Source organism: Selaginella moellendorffii, unplaced genomic scaffold (genome assembly GCF_000143415.4).
Source record: "Selaginella moellendorffii unplaced genomic scaffold, v1.0 SELMOscaffold_112, whole genome shotgun sequence".
NCBI classification, from domain to species: Eukaryota; Viridiplantae; Streptophyta; class Lycopodiopsida; order Selaginellales; family Selaginellaceae; genus Selaginella; species Selaginella moellendorffii.
The window spans coordinates 148,972-161,391 of NW_003314373.1; the positions used below are offsets into that span (position 1 = coordinate 148,972).

The following is a 12,420-nucleotide window of genomic DNA, read 5'->3' on the forward strand; positions in this document are numbered from 1 at the left end:
GTAACAGCTCCACGTACAAATCCCTGTCCGCGTTCTCGATCCTCGGAGTCTTCCGTACGCAGTCGGGTTGCAAACGATGAGCAGCTCCCCCCGCCTCACGTCCCGAGTGAGATACACACCTTCTCCTCGACCGTCCGGAGTCATCCTCAGCTCCAGAGGTCCGAAGTAGTCACTACACTCAGGTTCCACCTTCCGGCCCAGCACGAAGTTCGTGATATCGTACTCACCGTCCCGGCTCTCCCGCAAGTAAGTCCTGGATCTCTCCAAGTCGATCGAGACGTCAGGCGGAGCGTCCGGCAGCGCCACAGACGACTGGAAGCATGGAAGTGCGAGCTCGTGCTCCTGGAGCGCGGTCAGGCTCTTGCCTTTGCACCACAGGCTCCGTGCATGGTGGCTATCGGACGCCCCCGGGATCTTGGTGGCGGTCTCGGCGTCCACAAAGGGCTCCTCGTACCGTCGCAGCCGGAGCTTCGCCTCGGCTCTCCTGGACAGGACTTGCTTCTCCAAGACACCGTAATGTCCAGCAGCTCGGTGTAGTACAGCTCGGCCAGCACGTAGCTTCCTCGACTGAGCAACGCGTTGGCTTCCTTGAGGAGCCTCCCGAGCGGCTTGGCGCTGGCGGCTCTCGCGAATCCCAGGAACTCCACGGACGCGGGGCTGGAGCAGACGAAAAGCACAGCGGCTCTTTGATGGCAACTCTGGCATTTGGCGGAAACAAGAGCTCGCCATCTTCCTGCCTCGAGGTGGAGGCGACGGCATTGAAGACGTGCAGCAGCGCACAGCCGCGGTTCCTCCTCCGACTCCACGAGGCACAGCACCGCATTGGCGGCCGGGAGAGCTGCGGAGGTGCATATGTTAGCATACACTACGCGACCGTGATAGCAAACGTCGCGGCTGAGGCAGGCGTATGTTCCCAGGACACTTAAGTTCTCGCGAAGTATGATCACCGGAACGTGGATGGATTCCCGACGAACATGGCGTACGGAGGTGCCGGTAGCTACGCGCTCGCGGAGGACGATTGCCTGACAAAAATGTCTGCGCCCCCTGCTCTTGACTTTGGCAAGCTTGTCACCAACGAAGCGTCCCCATTTGGGACGCAACCTCCAGAGACCATGCTCTCAAACAAGGAAAGCGTGTTTCTGGAAGAACAAAGTATCAGTCCGTAACCAACGTAGGAGTAGACTCACGATTGCAAGGAGCTATGTTGGTCACTGTTCCTTTGATCGGCCCAGAGTTTCCACAAGCAAGCGAGACAATGATGCCTTTCTCCAGGGCCATCATTCTCCAGGGCATGGATGTCGACGAAATGCCTCATACCTGTTACAGTGTACTAGCACTGAAGTGTTTGTTTTCGGATCATTTACGCAAGAGCTATACCTGTGCACTGTGTAAGAGTGTGATCCAACAATCATGTCCATACCTGTCTCAAGGACTCCAATTGTCACGTCGCTGGAGGTCTCACCCTGAATTTTATGCTCAGACAAAGTTACTGCTTTCGACTCTGGGACCTGAAAAAAATCCCACGACCGAGTTGACGAGCTTTGTTGGGATGAACAGTGAGAACACTTCTGGCATTCCACCATCACTAGTGCTTCTCGGCAATTCGCACGGCATTGAGAGCTACTTGTCTTTAATTGCTGCACACGAAGATGTCTAGCCTGAGAGAAAATGTGAGCATTTTTTTGGATAAGCAAAAGAGAGAACCCATTTTGGCCATTTTGAGAGAGATCACGCCTTATCCTTCCCATAGCAACATCATCCATGCTTGACACTTGGCTTAAACAAGTGAAAACTCTAGTCAAATGGAGTATGGAAACCACTACCTTCAATAGCCCCACCATCAACCACTGTAACCCCAGTTGTGCTCGACAGTATTTGTGTCACAGCTACTGTGCCACAAATGCACTAGATTCAAAACCACTTTGATAAACTCAGATCTTCACTAATCTGGAAGAATCAAGCATTAAAAAAAGTGAAAAAGCTTGAAAAGAAGCACCTATGGCTATTTTGTGAGATTTCCTACACCACTTGGCTGCAAGCAAGAAGCAAAAGAGTAATTAGGAAATCTTGATGTCTAGAAGCCCTAGTGGAAGTCGCAGTGGAAATCTCATAAAATAAAATAAAATAAAATAGTTAATATAAAATAAAATATTTAGAAGTATTAGATTACATAAACAAATAAACCTTCTGTATATGATGCTATTGCTGTGAGATTGCCAAAAGTTATTAGTTTTGTCAAATGTCTCGGTTGGGCATTTTAAACTTAAGTCCTGCAAAAGCGAGACAAGACAAATGAATGCCATGACAAATCAATGAGAAACAAAAAAAACATACCTCAAATTCCGAACATTAATTATTGTTACATTGTATAAACCCACATCCATTGTGTTGAACTCCCACAAGGGGATTACAATACCATTACCTTTATTAACATTAATTATTTTTTTGTTTTAGATAATAAACATTAATTACATCTAAAGTGATTATCTATTAACAATTTCTAATTTTTATGTCTTTGAAGTAATGGGCAAAAACTTTTCAAAACAAAATGTGAATAAAGCCATGTCAAAATCTTTAAAAACAAAAATATAAAACAATTAAACAAGTTAAGTTGAGCAAGTATTTATCATTAGTTTTCACAGTTTCTCACAATCGTCATCCAAAGTAGACACTTTCCAATAACGTTCTGTTGCACTTTAAGAAAGGCTTCTCGTAACATTTGATGAAGATTGTTATGGAGCAGAACCATGCGATAAGGCTGTTGTATCAGTGGACCATCCATTTCCTACACATAACAAGAAAGTTTAAAGATTATCAAATTAATTGTACTAATACAAATCCTCCAAAACAAATGATGTTTTTTAAATTTCTTCAAGTATGTACATGTTTTTGATATTTATATCAACAATTTCTCCAAATTTAAATTAGTTTATTATATAATTAGTAATTTATATTTAAAAATAATAGCACTATTTTATTTTCTTTCTTGCATCAAATAATCCTTTATCTGGTTTTTAACTTAAAAAATTTATACTCTAATTTATTTATTTTAAAATATTTACTTAATATTTAATTTATTTGTGCTTAGGAAATTGATTGATCTAGTGTGCTGTTGGCACTCTGATTGTCATGCCCAATGCCAAGATGTAGCGCACCTTATCTCTTTCCCTTTAAGCCAACTGAAAAAGGGGCAATTGCTTGATGAGAGAGCTCTTAGTGGCTATTTTATCCCTATTTATCCCCCAAAGTTCTAAGATCAGAGATTAGATCGCATGATCAGAGATCAGAGCTGGAAATCAAGAAGCACACAGACAGCAGCTGCACAAAAGAAAGCGACACACAGAGCTAGAAACAAAGGAAAGCTCAATACTTCACTGCATAAAAGAGGATTGGAGCTGGAAACAAAGAAAAGCTTGATACTTTGCAGCACAGAAGAGGAGCGAAGCTGGAAACAAAGGAAAGCTCAATAGTTCACTGCACAGAAGAAAGCAAAGCAGGATCAAAGCTGGATCAGAGTTGGCAATGTTTCTTCTGCCACGGAAGGAGCTGCATTTCTTCAAAGGTATAAGAGGATGTATTATTGTTAATTGATAAGCACGTTAAGCTAAACGCTGGGTATCTTCAAAAAAGTTCTTACGTAACTTTGATTTTCTATCTCTTTAAATGTTTTTAGTTTAAAAATGCCTGCCACGTCACTTGGGTCAGCCATGCCAACGCACTCGATTGCTTTAATGACGTGGCAGGTTTCCTGGCTGGCAACTATCGGGCGAAGTGGCGCATCTTCCACGAGACGAGGGGGGAGGACACGCGCAGTACGTGTTATAAAATTTTCTCTTCTCTCCACTTCCCTGTTCTCGCGCTCTAGGTCAAATATTTTTGGTTGCATCGATCGATCGGTCGCTTCCTGGGCCCGTAATATCGATCGATCGCGTAACGCTAGGATCGCTTATGGCAGCAAGGAGGATCGGCATTGGGAGTCTCCGCAAATTGCAGCGCCACCGATTCCCCATCGCCGCTGCCGCCGTCGTCGATCGCGCCGTGCTGCTGCCGGCGCAAGATCGTCGCGCCGAGGTATTTGACCGTCTTGGAAATCTCGCAAAGAATCGCCAGTCGCTGTGCTACCACTACTCCACCTCCGCTCGCATCGACGACGCCGACAGCTTCCATCCGGCGTTTGAGGATGACGCAAGTGGCGGCGGCACAGCGGTGACGCCGGATCTGGAAAGACCGAATGCGGAGCTTCTTTTCTCCCGCATGAGCTCGGGCGAGCTCCTCAAGACGCTGCTCAATCTCCAGGTGATGGCCTGTGGCCCGCTGGTGGACGTGGGGATCAAGGTGCTCAAGTCGCCCGTGGCGAATCACAGGTTTCTCAAGAAGCCCATCGAGTGGTGCGTCAAGAGGACGATCTACTCCCACTTTTGCGCCGGGGAGAACGCGGCGGAGGCCTCCAGGACGCTCCAGAAGCTGTGGGAGCTGCGACTCCGGGGAGTTCTTGATTCGGGCCTTGAGGATGCGGCAGACAACGCCTCCTGCGACGAAAATCTCCAGCAATTGCTCGCTACTATCCGGGAAACCATTGCTCTGCCACACGGATCGGTACGTTTGAATTCTTCTTCCTCTCCTAAGTTTGTTTTTTCAAGAGCGAGTGAGCGAGGGAGAGGTCTTTCAAAGTATTTGCCACTTTGTTTTCTCCTGTCATTGATGGCAGTATCTTATTTCTTTGGCCTTTTCGTTGCAGGTCAGCTATGCCTGTGTCAAGATCACAGCTATCGCCCCACTGTCACTGCTCGAAAAGATGAGCTTGCTCCTGAGATGGCAGCACAGAAACCCAGAGGTGGAGCTTCCGTGGAAGCAGCAGGATGGATTGCCACTGTTCGCACCGGAGAGCCCGACTTACCACGCTCAGACTGAGCCCGAGCCACTGACCCGAGAAGAAGAGTCCAACTTGGTTCTAGCTCTCGAAAGACTGTCCAAGCTTTGCGAGTGCTGCGAGCTCCAAGGCCTTCCACTGCTGGTGGATGCCGAGTACACGTCCGTCCAGCCGGCCATCGATTACATCACCTACACCGCGGCTGTCAAGTTCAACCGAGGGAGTCAGCCGCTCGTCCACGGCACCATCCAAGCTTATCTCAAGGACTCGCTGTCGAGATTGGAGATGGTGGTCCACGAGACAACGAAACGAGGGATTCCTTTCGGCGTGAAGCTGGTGCGTGGAGCATATCTCTCTCGAGAGACGGCTCTCGCGAAGGTGCTCGGTGTCCCATCGCCGATCCACGCGAGCATCCAGGACACTCACCGCTGCTACGACCGCTGTGCTGCTTTCATGCTGGAGCAGGCTTCCCGGGGCCATGGATCCATCGTGCTCGCCACTCACAACTTCGAGTCAGGTACCAGCTCGCTCTTCCAACTTTCCAGGAGATTTTTTTTCTTTTGGATCATAGAACTAAGACTTGGATCTTGTGATCTTCCTTTCAGGCAAAGCTGCGGCGCACAAATCCGAGGAGCTTGGCATGAGACGAGGGGATTTGAGGGTCCACTTTGCGCAGCTCAAGGGAATGGCGGATGGGCTCTCGCTCTCGCTCGTCCAGGCCGGCTTCCAAGTGAGCAAGTACTTGCCGTTTGGGCCTGTGCCTCGAGTGATCCAGTACCTCATTCGAAGAGCCGAGGAGAACAGAGGATTGCTGGGAAATTCTCGAGACGACCGGCGTTGGATCAGCAAAGAACTGGCCGCGCGCTGGTTTGGATTGCCCAGAAACTAAAAAGAAATCTCTTTTTCATCGCATTTTAGGGTTCTTGGGCTTGTTTTAGGGTACCTCTTTTAGGGTTGTTGGGCATTCTCTTTTAGGGTTTTTGGCGATGGCGCTCAAGTTTCTCAACAAGAAGGGATGGCACACGGGGAGCCTGCGAAACATCGAGACGGTGTGGAAGGCCGAGCAGAAGCGCGACGTGGAGAATCGCAAGCTTGAGGAGCTCCAGAAGCAGATCAAGGAGGAGCAGGAGCATTTGGAGTTTCGCAAGCTCCAGGAGCAAGCGGGGCTGGTGCCGTAAGTATTGTAGCTAGATTTTCTTCGCGAGCGAGCGATTGAGTGATGCGAGAGCTTTGCTTGGTTCTTCCAGGAAGCAGGAGCGCTTGGATTTTCTATACGAATCCGGGCTGGGCGTTGGCAAGCCGTCGAATGAGGAGTATTTGCTTGGAAAGCCTCTGGAGGAATCGAAAGGGGAGAGCGTGATCCAGCAGGTGGCCGCCACGCCGGGATCGCTGTTCGTGGAGGAGAAGATCTCGGCTAATGACCAGTGGAGGAAAATTCGATCGGATCCTTTGCTCTTGATCAAGCAGCAAGAGCTGGCGGCTCGGGAGCGGATCAAGAACAATCCCTTGAAGATGGAAGCCTTGCGAAAAGAGGTACACACTTGGATTGCTTCCTTTGTTTCGTTTCTTCTTTGTTAGAATTGCCTGTCAACTCTTCCTAACTCGAAGATGTTTTGATTGTTTTTTTCAGGTAGAGACTAAGATCAAAGCGAAAGAGGAAAAGAAAGAGGAGAAGAAGCGATTGAAAGCACAGATCAAAGCCGAGGAGAAGCAGAAGAGGAAAGCGTTGAAGAAGATGATGAAGAACAACGATGGTCGCGATCGCGAGCCAGAAACAGAGATGGTCGACGGAGAAGACAGCCATAGCCATGCCAGGGAGAATGGCGAGGACAGGCATAGAAGCAGCAGAGCTTCCGAGGACGATGACAGGTATACTAGAAGAAAAAGATCTGCCAGAGACGACGACGACGAAAACAGGCACAGAAGCAAAAGAATCACTTCTTCGCAGGATGATCGACGAGATCCAAGCTCTTCGGAAAATGGTCGGCAAGATCCAAGGAGAGCTTTCGAGAGGGACGAACAAGAGAGGTATAGAAGCAAGCCAAGTACCGAGAACGATACGAGAAGCCGGAGGGAGAGACATGACAGTCCAGACATGGATGATAGGCAGCGCAGGCACGAAGACAGGCACAGGGAAAGCCGAGCTTTTGGAAAGCCACCGCTGCCGAGGAAGAAAGTGGAGCTGAGCGAGGAAGAGAAGATGGCGAGGCTGCGAGAGATGCAGCAGGACGCGGAGCTTCACGAGGAGCAGCGATGGCAGCGGATCAAAAAGGCGTCGGCGAGCGACGCGATCCAGGCGGAGAAGGACTCGATCAAGTCGTCGAGAAACTTTCTGGACGAGGCGAACAGGAGTGTGTATGGTGCCGAGGGCGGAGGAAACGCCTCGGTCGCGGATACTTTGCACCGGCGGTCGCATTACCGCGAGAAGTTCACGGACAAGAACGCGTTTCGAAGATCGTGAGAGAAAGTTCTTCTCGATCGATTGGAAGAAAGTTGGCAAGAACCAGATCGTGAAAGAGTTCTCGTTCTCGAGCGTGTCGTAAACTATCGATCGATTGGAAGAAAGTTGACAAGAAAGAGCATGAGGGTTGGTTTTGCCTATTTGGTCTAGATGTATGTTTTAAACATTGAAAGCTTAAATGGCTTTAACACCATCGGTTTCATGGTGTAGTTGGTCATCACGTCAGTCTAACACACTGAAGGTCTCCAGTTCGAACCTGGATGAAGCCAAGCTTTCTCCTTTTTCTCAACCCTAATTTTCAGAAAAGAGAATATACTTTTTGTCTTGTTTTTCCTAAGCCCTACTTTTTAAACAAGATTATACTTTTTCTCAACCCCGGTCAAGTCTTTGTTGACTAGGTCGTCACGCAAGACGCGGAAGCAAATGGCCAATCGAATGAGGACAATTTTCTCGTCTTCATCCTCTGGAATCTTTTGATCAAATCCACCCCATCCCTTCGATTTCTCTGACGCCAGGTAACTTGATCGCCGCGATCCCATGGATATCTTCACTTACGCTGGCAAGGTGAGGCTCCGCAGCGCCGCCCATCACGCCAAATACCTGGCCGCCGACTCCTCCAGCAATGGCGCCGTCTTCCAGGCCCGGGGTTCCAACAAGCACGACGATCCCTCCACAGTCTGGGAGGTGAAGAGGTTCCGCGACAGCCAGGCCACCCAAATCCGGCTGAGGAGCAGCTATGGCGGCTACTTGACGGGCTCGCACCACAACTTCCTCCTGGGATGGACGGGCAAGAAGGTTGTGCAGACCAATCCCACCAAGGCCGACGATCTGTGCGAGTGGGAGCCCATCCAGGATCTGGCAAAGCACGGAACGCTGATCAAGCTGAGAACACGGTACGGAACTTATCTTCGTGCCAACGGTGGAGCTCCGCCGTGGAGGAACACCATCACCCACGACTTTGATCGCGACGACGATGAGAATTTTCTGTGGGAGGTGGAGATCGTCCAGGAGAGGGACTACTCGGATATCCAGTTCTAGAGAAATGGAGAGAACCAACCTTTTAAAAAGAATAGAAGATCGATCATACGAGCGTGGAACGTAAGAAGAAGAAACCATTCTAAAGGAGATCCAGTTCTAGAAAATGACAGAGGGAACCAGTCTTTTAAGAAGAATAGAAGATCGCGAAGTAACAAAAAAAATTCGTTTTTTCTTGGAAGAGAAACAAGAGACAAGAAGAGCTCAAGAACTAGCTTCTTCAGCTCTCAATCGTTGCGTCGCCACGATCTCGCCGAATGTATCGACGAGCTGATGAGCCAGGCCGTGAGGGTCCGTAAGCAGCGTTCTCACGTACACGAAGATCATCTTCTTCTCCTCCACGCTGGCGCGGAAGCCCAGCCATGTCAAGAGCTTGAGCCGGAAGTCCGGCTGGAGATGGCCCTGGCGCTCCAGCCACACTATCACCTTGATGCTAAACTCGAGGCTCTTGTCAAGGTAGTCCTCGCTCCAGAAGTCACCACTGGTATCAACGTCGTTTTGAGGCTCCCCAAGCGAGAGATGATCGTCGATGATCTTCTTTCTCTTCTTCTCGGCTTGCCGCGGTCGATCCTGCTGCGCTTGAGTCTCGGGGATCACCTTTGCAAGCCTTTGTGGAGGAACGATCGTCTTCTTGCTCTTTTGCCGTATGAGCTTGTTCACGTTTTCATGTTGTACCACTCCATTTCGATGTTGCTCTCGATTCCTCTGGCTCCTGTCGCTGGGAAGGTCCTGGCTCTTGATCACTCCGCTTTGATGCTGCTCCCGGATCTGGTTCTTCTCTTGCTCGATCGCCTCATCCAAGTTTTGCTTTTGCTGCTGGATCGCATCGTTTTTCTCGATGGCTTTTTCTACCACCGGAGTAGGCTGCTGCTCCACGGTGTTTTTCTCGGGCACTTTATTCCCGACAAGATGGTTTTGCTGCTCGATCGCTTCGTTTTGCTCGATGACCACCAGAGCCACGTTGTTTTTCTCGGGCACTTCATCCCCGAAAAGATGGTTTTGCGGCTGGATCGCTTCACTTTGCTCGATGGTTTTTTCCGGAGTAGGCTGCTGCTCCACGTTGTTTTTCTCGGGCACTTTATCCCCAAAAAGATGGTTTTGCGGCTGGATCGCTTCACTTTGCTCGATGGCTCTTTCCGGAGTAGGCTGCTGCTCCACGTTGTTTTTCTCGGGCACTTTATCCCCGAAAAGATGGTTTATCGCTTCGTTTTCTAACACCGGAGTAGGCTGCTCCTCCACGTTGTTTAACTCGAGCACTGTATCCCCGATTTGCGGCTGGATCGTCTTCATTTGCTCGATGACCTTTTCTGCGACCACTTTATCCGCGACAAGATGGTTTTGTAGTTGTATTGTGCTTTCCACTTCATCCTTTTGCTGAGTATGTTTCTCGATCACGTCATCCACTTCAGCATGGTCAGCATGGTCATGCTCCTGGATCGTCTTCTTTTGATCGTCAACGTTTTCTGCCACCATAGTATCTTGTTGCTCCATCACCAACTTATGGCTTTTACTTATCGTCGGAGCATCCATCTCCTTCTGGCTCACTTCATCCACGACATCGTCATGGCCTTGCTGCTGGATCGTCTCCTTTTCCTCGTTAGCGCATCCCACAACCGGAGAATCCATGCTGCTCTTCTCGAGTTTCTCGATCACTATCCGTTGTTTCGGGGTTTGCAGCGGAAGACTTTCTTTCTCGTGTACCCGAGACTTGTTTAGATCAATCCTCTCTCGATCCTCCACGTCCTTGAGCACCTCATCCATGTCCTCGGAACAATACAGCCTCTTTGCAACCGACTTCGAGCCTTGAGAATCATTTTTCTTCTGAGAGGACGGCACCGTCTCTGATATAACGTGCTTCTCTTCCTCAACGGTGGTTGCATTCGCTTCTTCCACGGGTACAGAGAATAGCTCCCCACTTGCCGGGCTGTGTAACTGTGAACCTAGTGCGTTCCTCATCGTCGTGGCAGTACCATCACCATGAAAAAACTTGCCAACCTCACGTATCCGGAAACTTAGATCACCCTTTCCGCCATCTAGCAACTTGTGAAATGGCTCAAGATCATGATCCAGTCTAGGAGTGGAAAACCGAGCCTCAATCCGACCAAACTCACCGGACCCTGTCAATGGAACAAGCCTTAGCTCGTAGTCTACTCCGGGGTATAAGCCAGTTACCACAGCCTTCGTCACTTCCCCACCTGGTACGCTACAAACTGGACCCTCTGGGAAGTTACTTGCACCAGCTGCCCGACACCATACGCTGTGACCGATCACTTCATCTCCCAGTGTATTCTCAGTGCCACTCCATGAAACCACTGCCGACTCGGGCGTTACTTGCTCGATGTGAGTTTTATAGATGCGCTCCAGTGCTCCCCCTGTGTAGCCAGCTAAAACTAAATACGAGAGCAAAAACAAAAAAAGAAAGGTCTCACCTTTCGTCACGAAAATCCTTTGCGTCTCTTGCTCTACGGGCCAAGACGAGGCCTTCTTAATGGCATTCTCGATCTGGTTCTGGACGTGTACGCCGCAGGATAGTCTCGTCACTAAACCCCGAGTGCGCATTGCAGCAGCCAGACCACCGGGGCCTAGTTCTTTTTCCAAGGCTCTTACCGCATCGGCAACCATGTCGTGAAGGTTTTTATATCGCAGAGTGCCATCCAAGAGACGAAAAGCCAACGAGAGTCGAGTTGTAAAAACGTCGATTCGTCGTGCATTCTTGGCGACAGAGAGTAGCCTTCTCCAGCATCTGGAAACAAAAAACAAAAAAAAAGATAAAGAACGATTGAAAAATATATATTCGTTCAGCTTACCCAAGCAAGCAACTGATGAAGCCACAATTCACGCAAGAAAAGCTTCCGTCCAGCTGAATCGTGTTTCCCCGCTTCACGACTCCAGCAGCTCGCAGCTTGAGGCCGCACTCCAAGTGGCAGGAAGCACCACAGCTTCTGTATTTCTCTCCACCGCATTCTATCCACAGGCATGGATCCTTGTTGTCGTCGAAACGCTTGCAAATGCAACAAGAACAGCGCCTGCAAAACTCCTCCTTGCCACTCAGCTTTGCTCGGCATGCAGCGTTCCCGCAAAGACGATCCTGGAAGCCACCTTGGTCAAGAGCTGGCAAACGACGAACTTTCTCGCCTTTCCTGGATCGCTTTCTCAGAGTCTGAAAGACTGGAGTCTCTGTCGCTCGGGTTGGACGTGGTAAGTCTTCTACTGCTGGTCCCGGCCTTGATTTTTCTTTAACTCGCTCTTTACGTGAAACCGGACACTTCTCCTTCGGCCCTGTTTCAATCCGCAGCAGTCGCTGAATCAGCCTCGGCCTGGAATAATTTGCGTATTTGTTGATCCCTCCGATCCGATAGTTCAAGTACTGCTGGAGCTGGCTCCTGGACCAATTCTCGAAACTGGCATGGCCTTTCGGGACCACTGGACAGTTCCCGTGGTGAGCAACATCCGCGAGAATTTTTAAAGCTGGATCGAGAAAAAAGAAAGAATAAAGGAGCTGTTAGACAAAACCAAAGCTGCTGTTCTACTCACTAGACTGTGCTGCAGGAAACACTTCCACGTTTCCCTCCGCGGACGCTCTTGCCATCACGAAAACCAAGTCCTCATATTTGCTCTCTCGATTCTCCTGTCCACAAGAAAAAACCAAGGGAATTTTTCTCAAAACTCTGATAAAATAATTGATCGCGATCGCGAAGTTACACCTAAATCTACACTAAGCCTCACGGCATTGTCCCTATCGAAAGATTACCCGACGATTTCTCCCAAATCCAAGAAGATGTAAACAAGAAACTAAGAATCGTCCGCCCTCTTGCATACCTCGGCAAGGACGAGGAAGTCGCGACGTCAGCGTGGAAGCAATGCAAGGATTCGAGGCCCCAGCTTGGAATGCGCCACGCTCCAGCGGCGCACTCCACGCGCCGCGAAAGAGAGAGCCAACCAAAATGTAAAATTTAGGGCTCATGCTACAAATTTAGGGCTGGAGAGGTTAGGTATATTCTCTCTTTCGAACTGAGAATATACTTACTTTTGTAAGGGTTGTAAATACAACAAA

At 49.3% G+C, this 12,420-nt stretch overlaps 4 protein-coding genes and 1 non-coding gene across 5 annotated transcripts; 4 read left to right on the forward strand and 1 right to left on the reverse strand.

The window, feature by feature from the left end:
• Positions 1-3,773: 3,773 nt before the first annotated feature.
• Positions 3,774-5,782, forward strand: LOC9659154 (proline dehydrogenase 2, mitochondrial). The gene is made up of 3 exons (XM_002990743.2): positions 3,774-4,596; positions 4,739-5,387; positions 5,476-5,782. The coding sequence occupies exons 1-3, from the start codon at positions 3,949-3,951 to the stop codon at positions 5,757-5,759; spliced, it is 1,581 nt and encodes a 526-aa protein (XP_002990789.2). The 5' UTR covers positions 3,774-3,948; the 3' UTR covers positions 5,760-5,782.
• Positions 5,783-5,785: 3 nt separating this feature from the next.
• On the forward strand, positions 5,786-7,469 carry LOC9658553 (pre-mRNA-splicing factor CWC25 homolog). The gene is made up of 3 exons (XM_002990744.2): positions 5,786-6,044; positions 6,118-6,403; positions 6,501-7,469. The coding sequence occupies exons 1-3, from the start codon at positions 5,857-5,859 to the stop codon at positions 7,329-7,331; spliced, it is 1,305 nt and encodes a 434-aa protein (XP_002990790.2). The 5' UTR covers positions 5,786-5,856; the 3' UTR covers positions 7,332-7,469.
• Positions 7,470-7,526: 57 nt separating this feature from the next.
• On the forward strand, positions 7,527-7,600 carry TRNAV-AAC. The gene has a single exon. It is a non-coding gene; the product is annotated as a tRNA-Val (tRNA).
• Positions 7,601-7,868: 268 nt separating this feature from the next.
• On the forward strand, positions 7,869-8,369 carry LOC9658555. Its single transcript, XM_002990746.2, has one exon. The coding sequence runs from the start codon at positions 7,869-7,871 to the stop codon at positions 8,367-8,369; it is 501 nt and encodes a 166-aa protein (XP_002990792.1).
• A 149-nt stretch (positions 8,370-8,518) lies between these two features.
• Positions 8,519-12,315, reverse strand: LOC9658556. Its single transcript, XM_002990806.2, has 5 exons — positions 12,186-12,315; positions 11,901-11,994; positions 11,174-11,834; positions 10,796-11,109; positions 8,519-10,738 (listed from the first exon to the last, which is right to left on the reverse strand). The coding sequence occupies exons 2-5, from the start codon at positions 11,953-11,955 to the stop codon at positions 8,571-8,573; spliced, it is 3,198 nt and encodes a 1,065-aa protein (XP_002990852.1). The 5' UTR covers positions 11,956-11,994; positions 12,186-12,315; the 3' UTR covers positions 8,519-8,570.
• Positions 12,316-12,420: the final 105 nt, after the last annotated feature.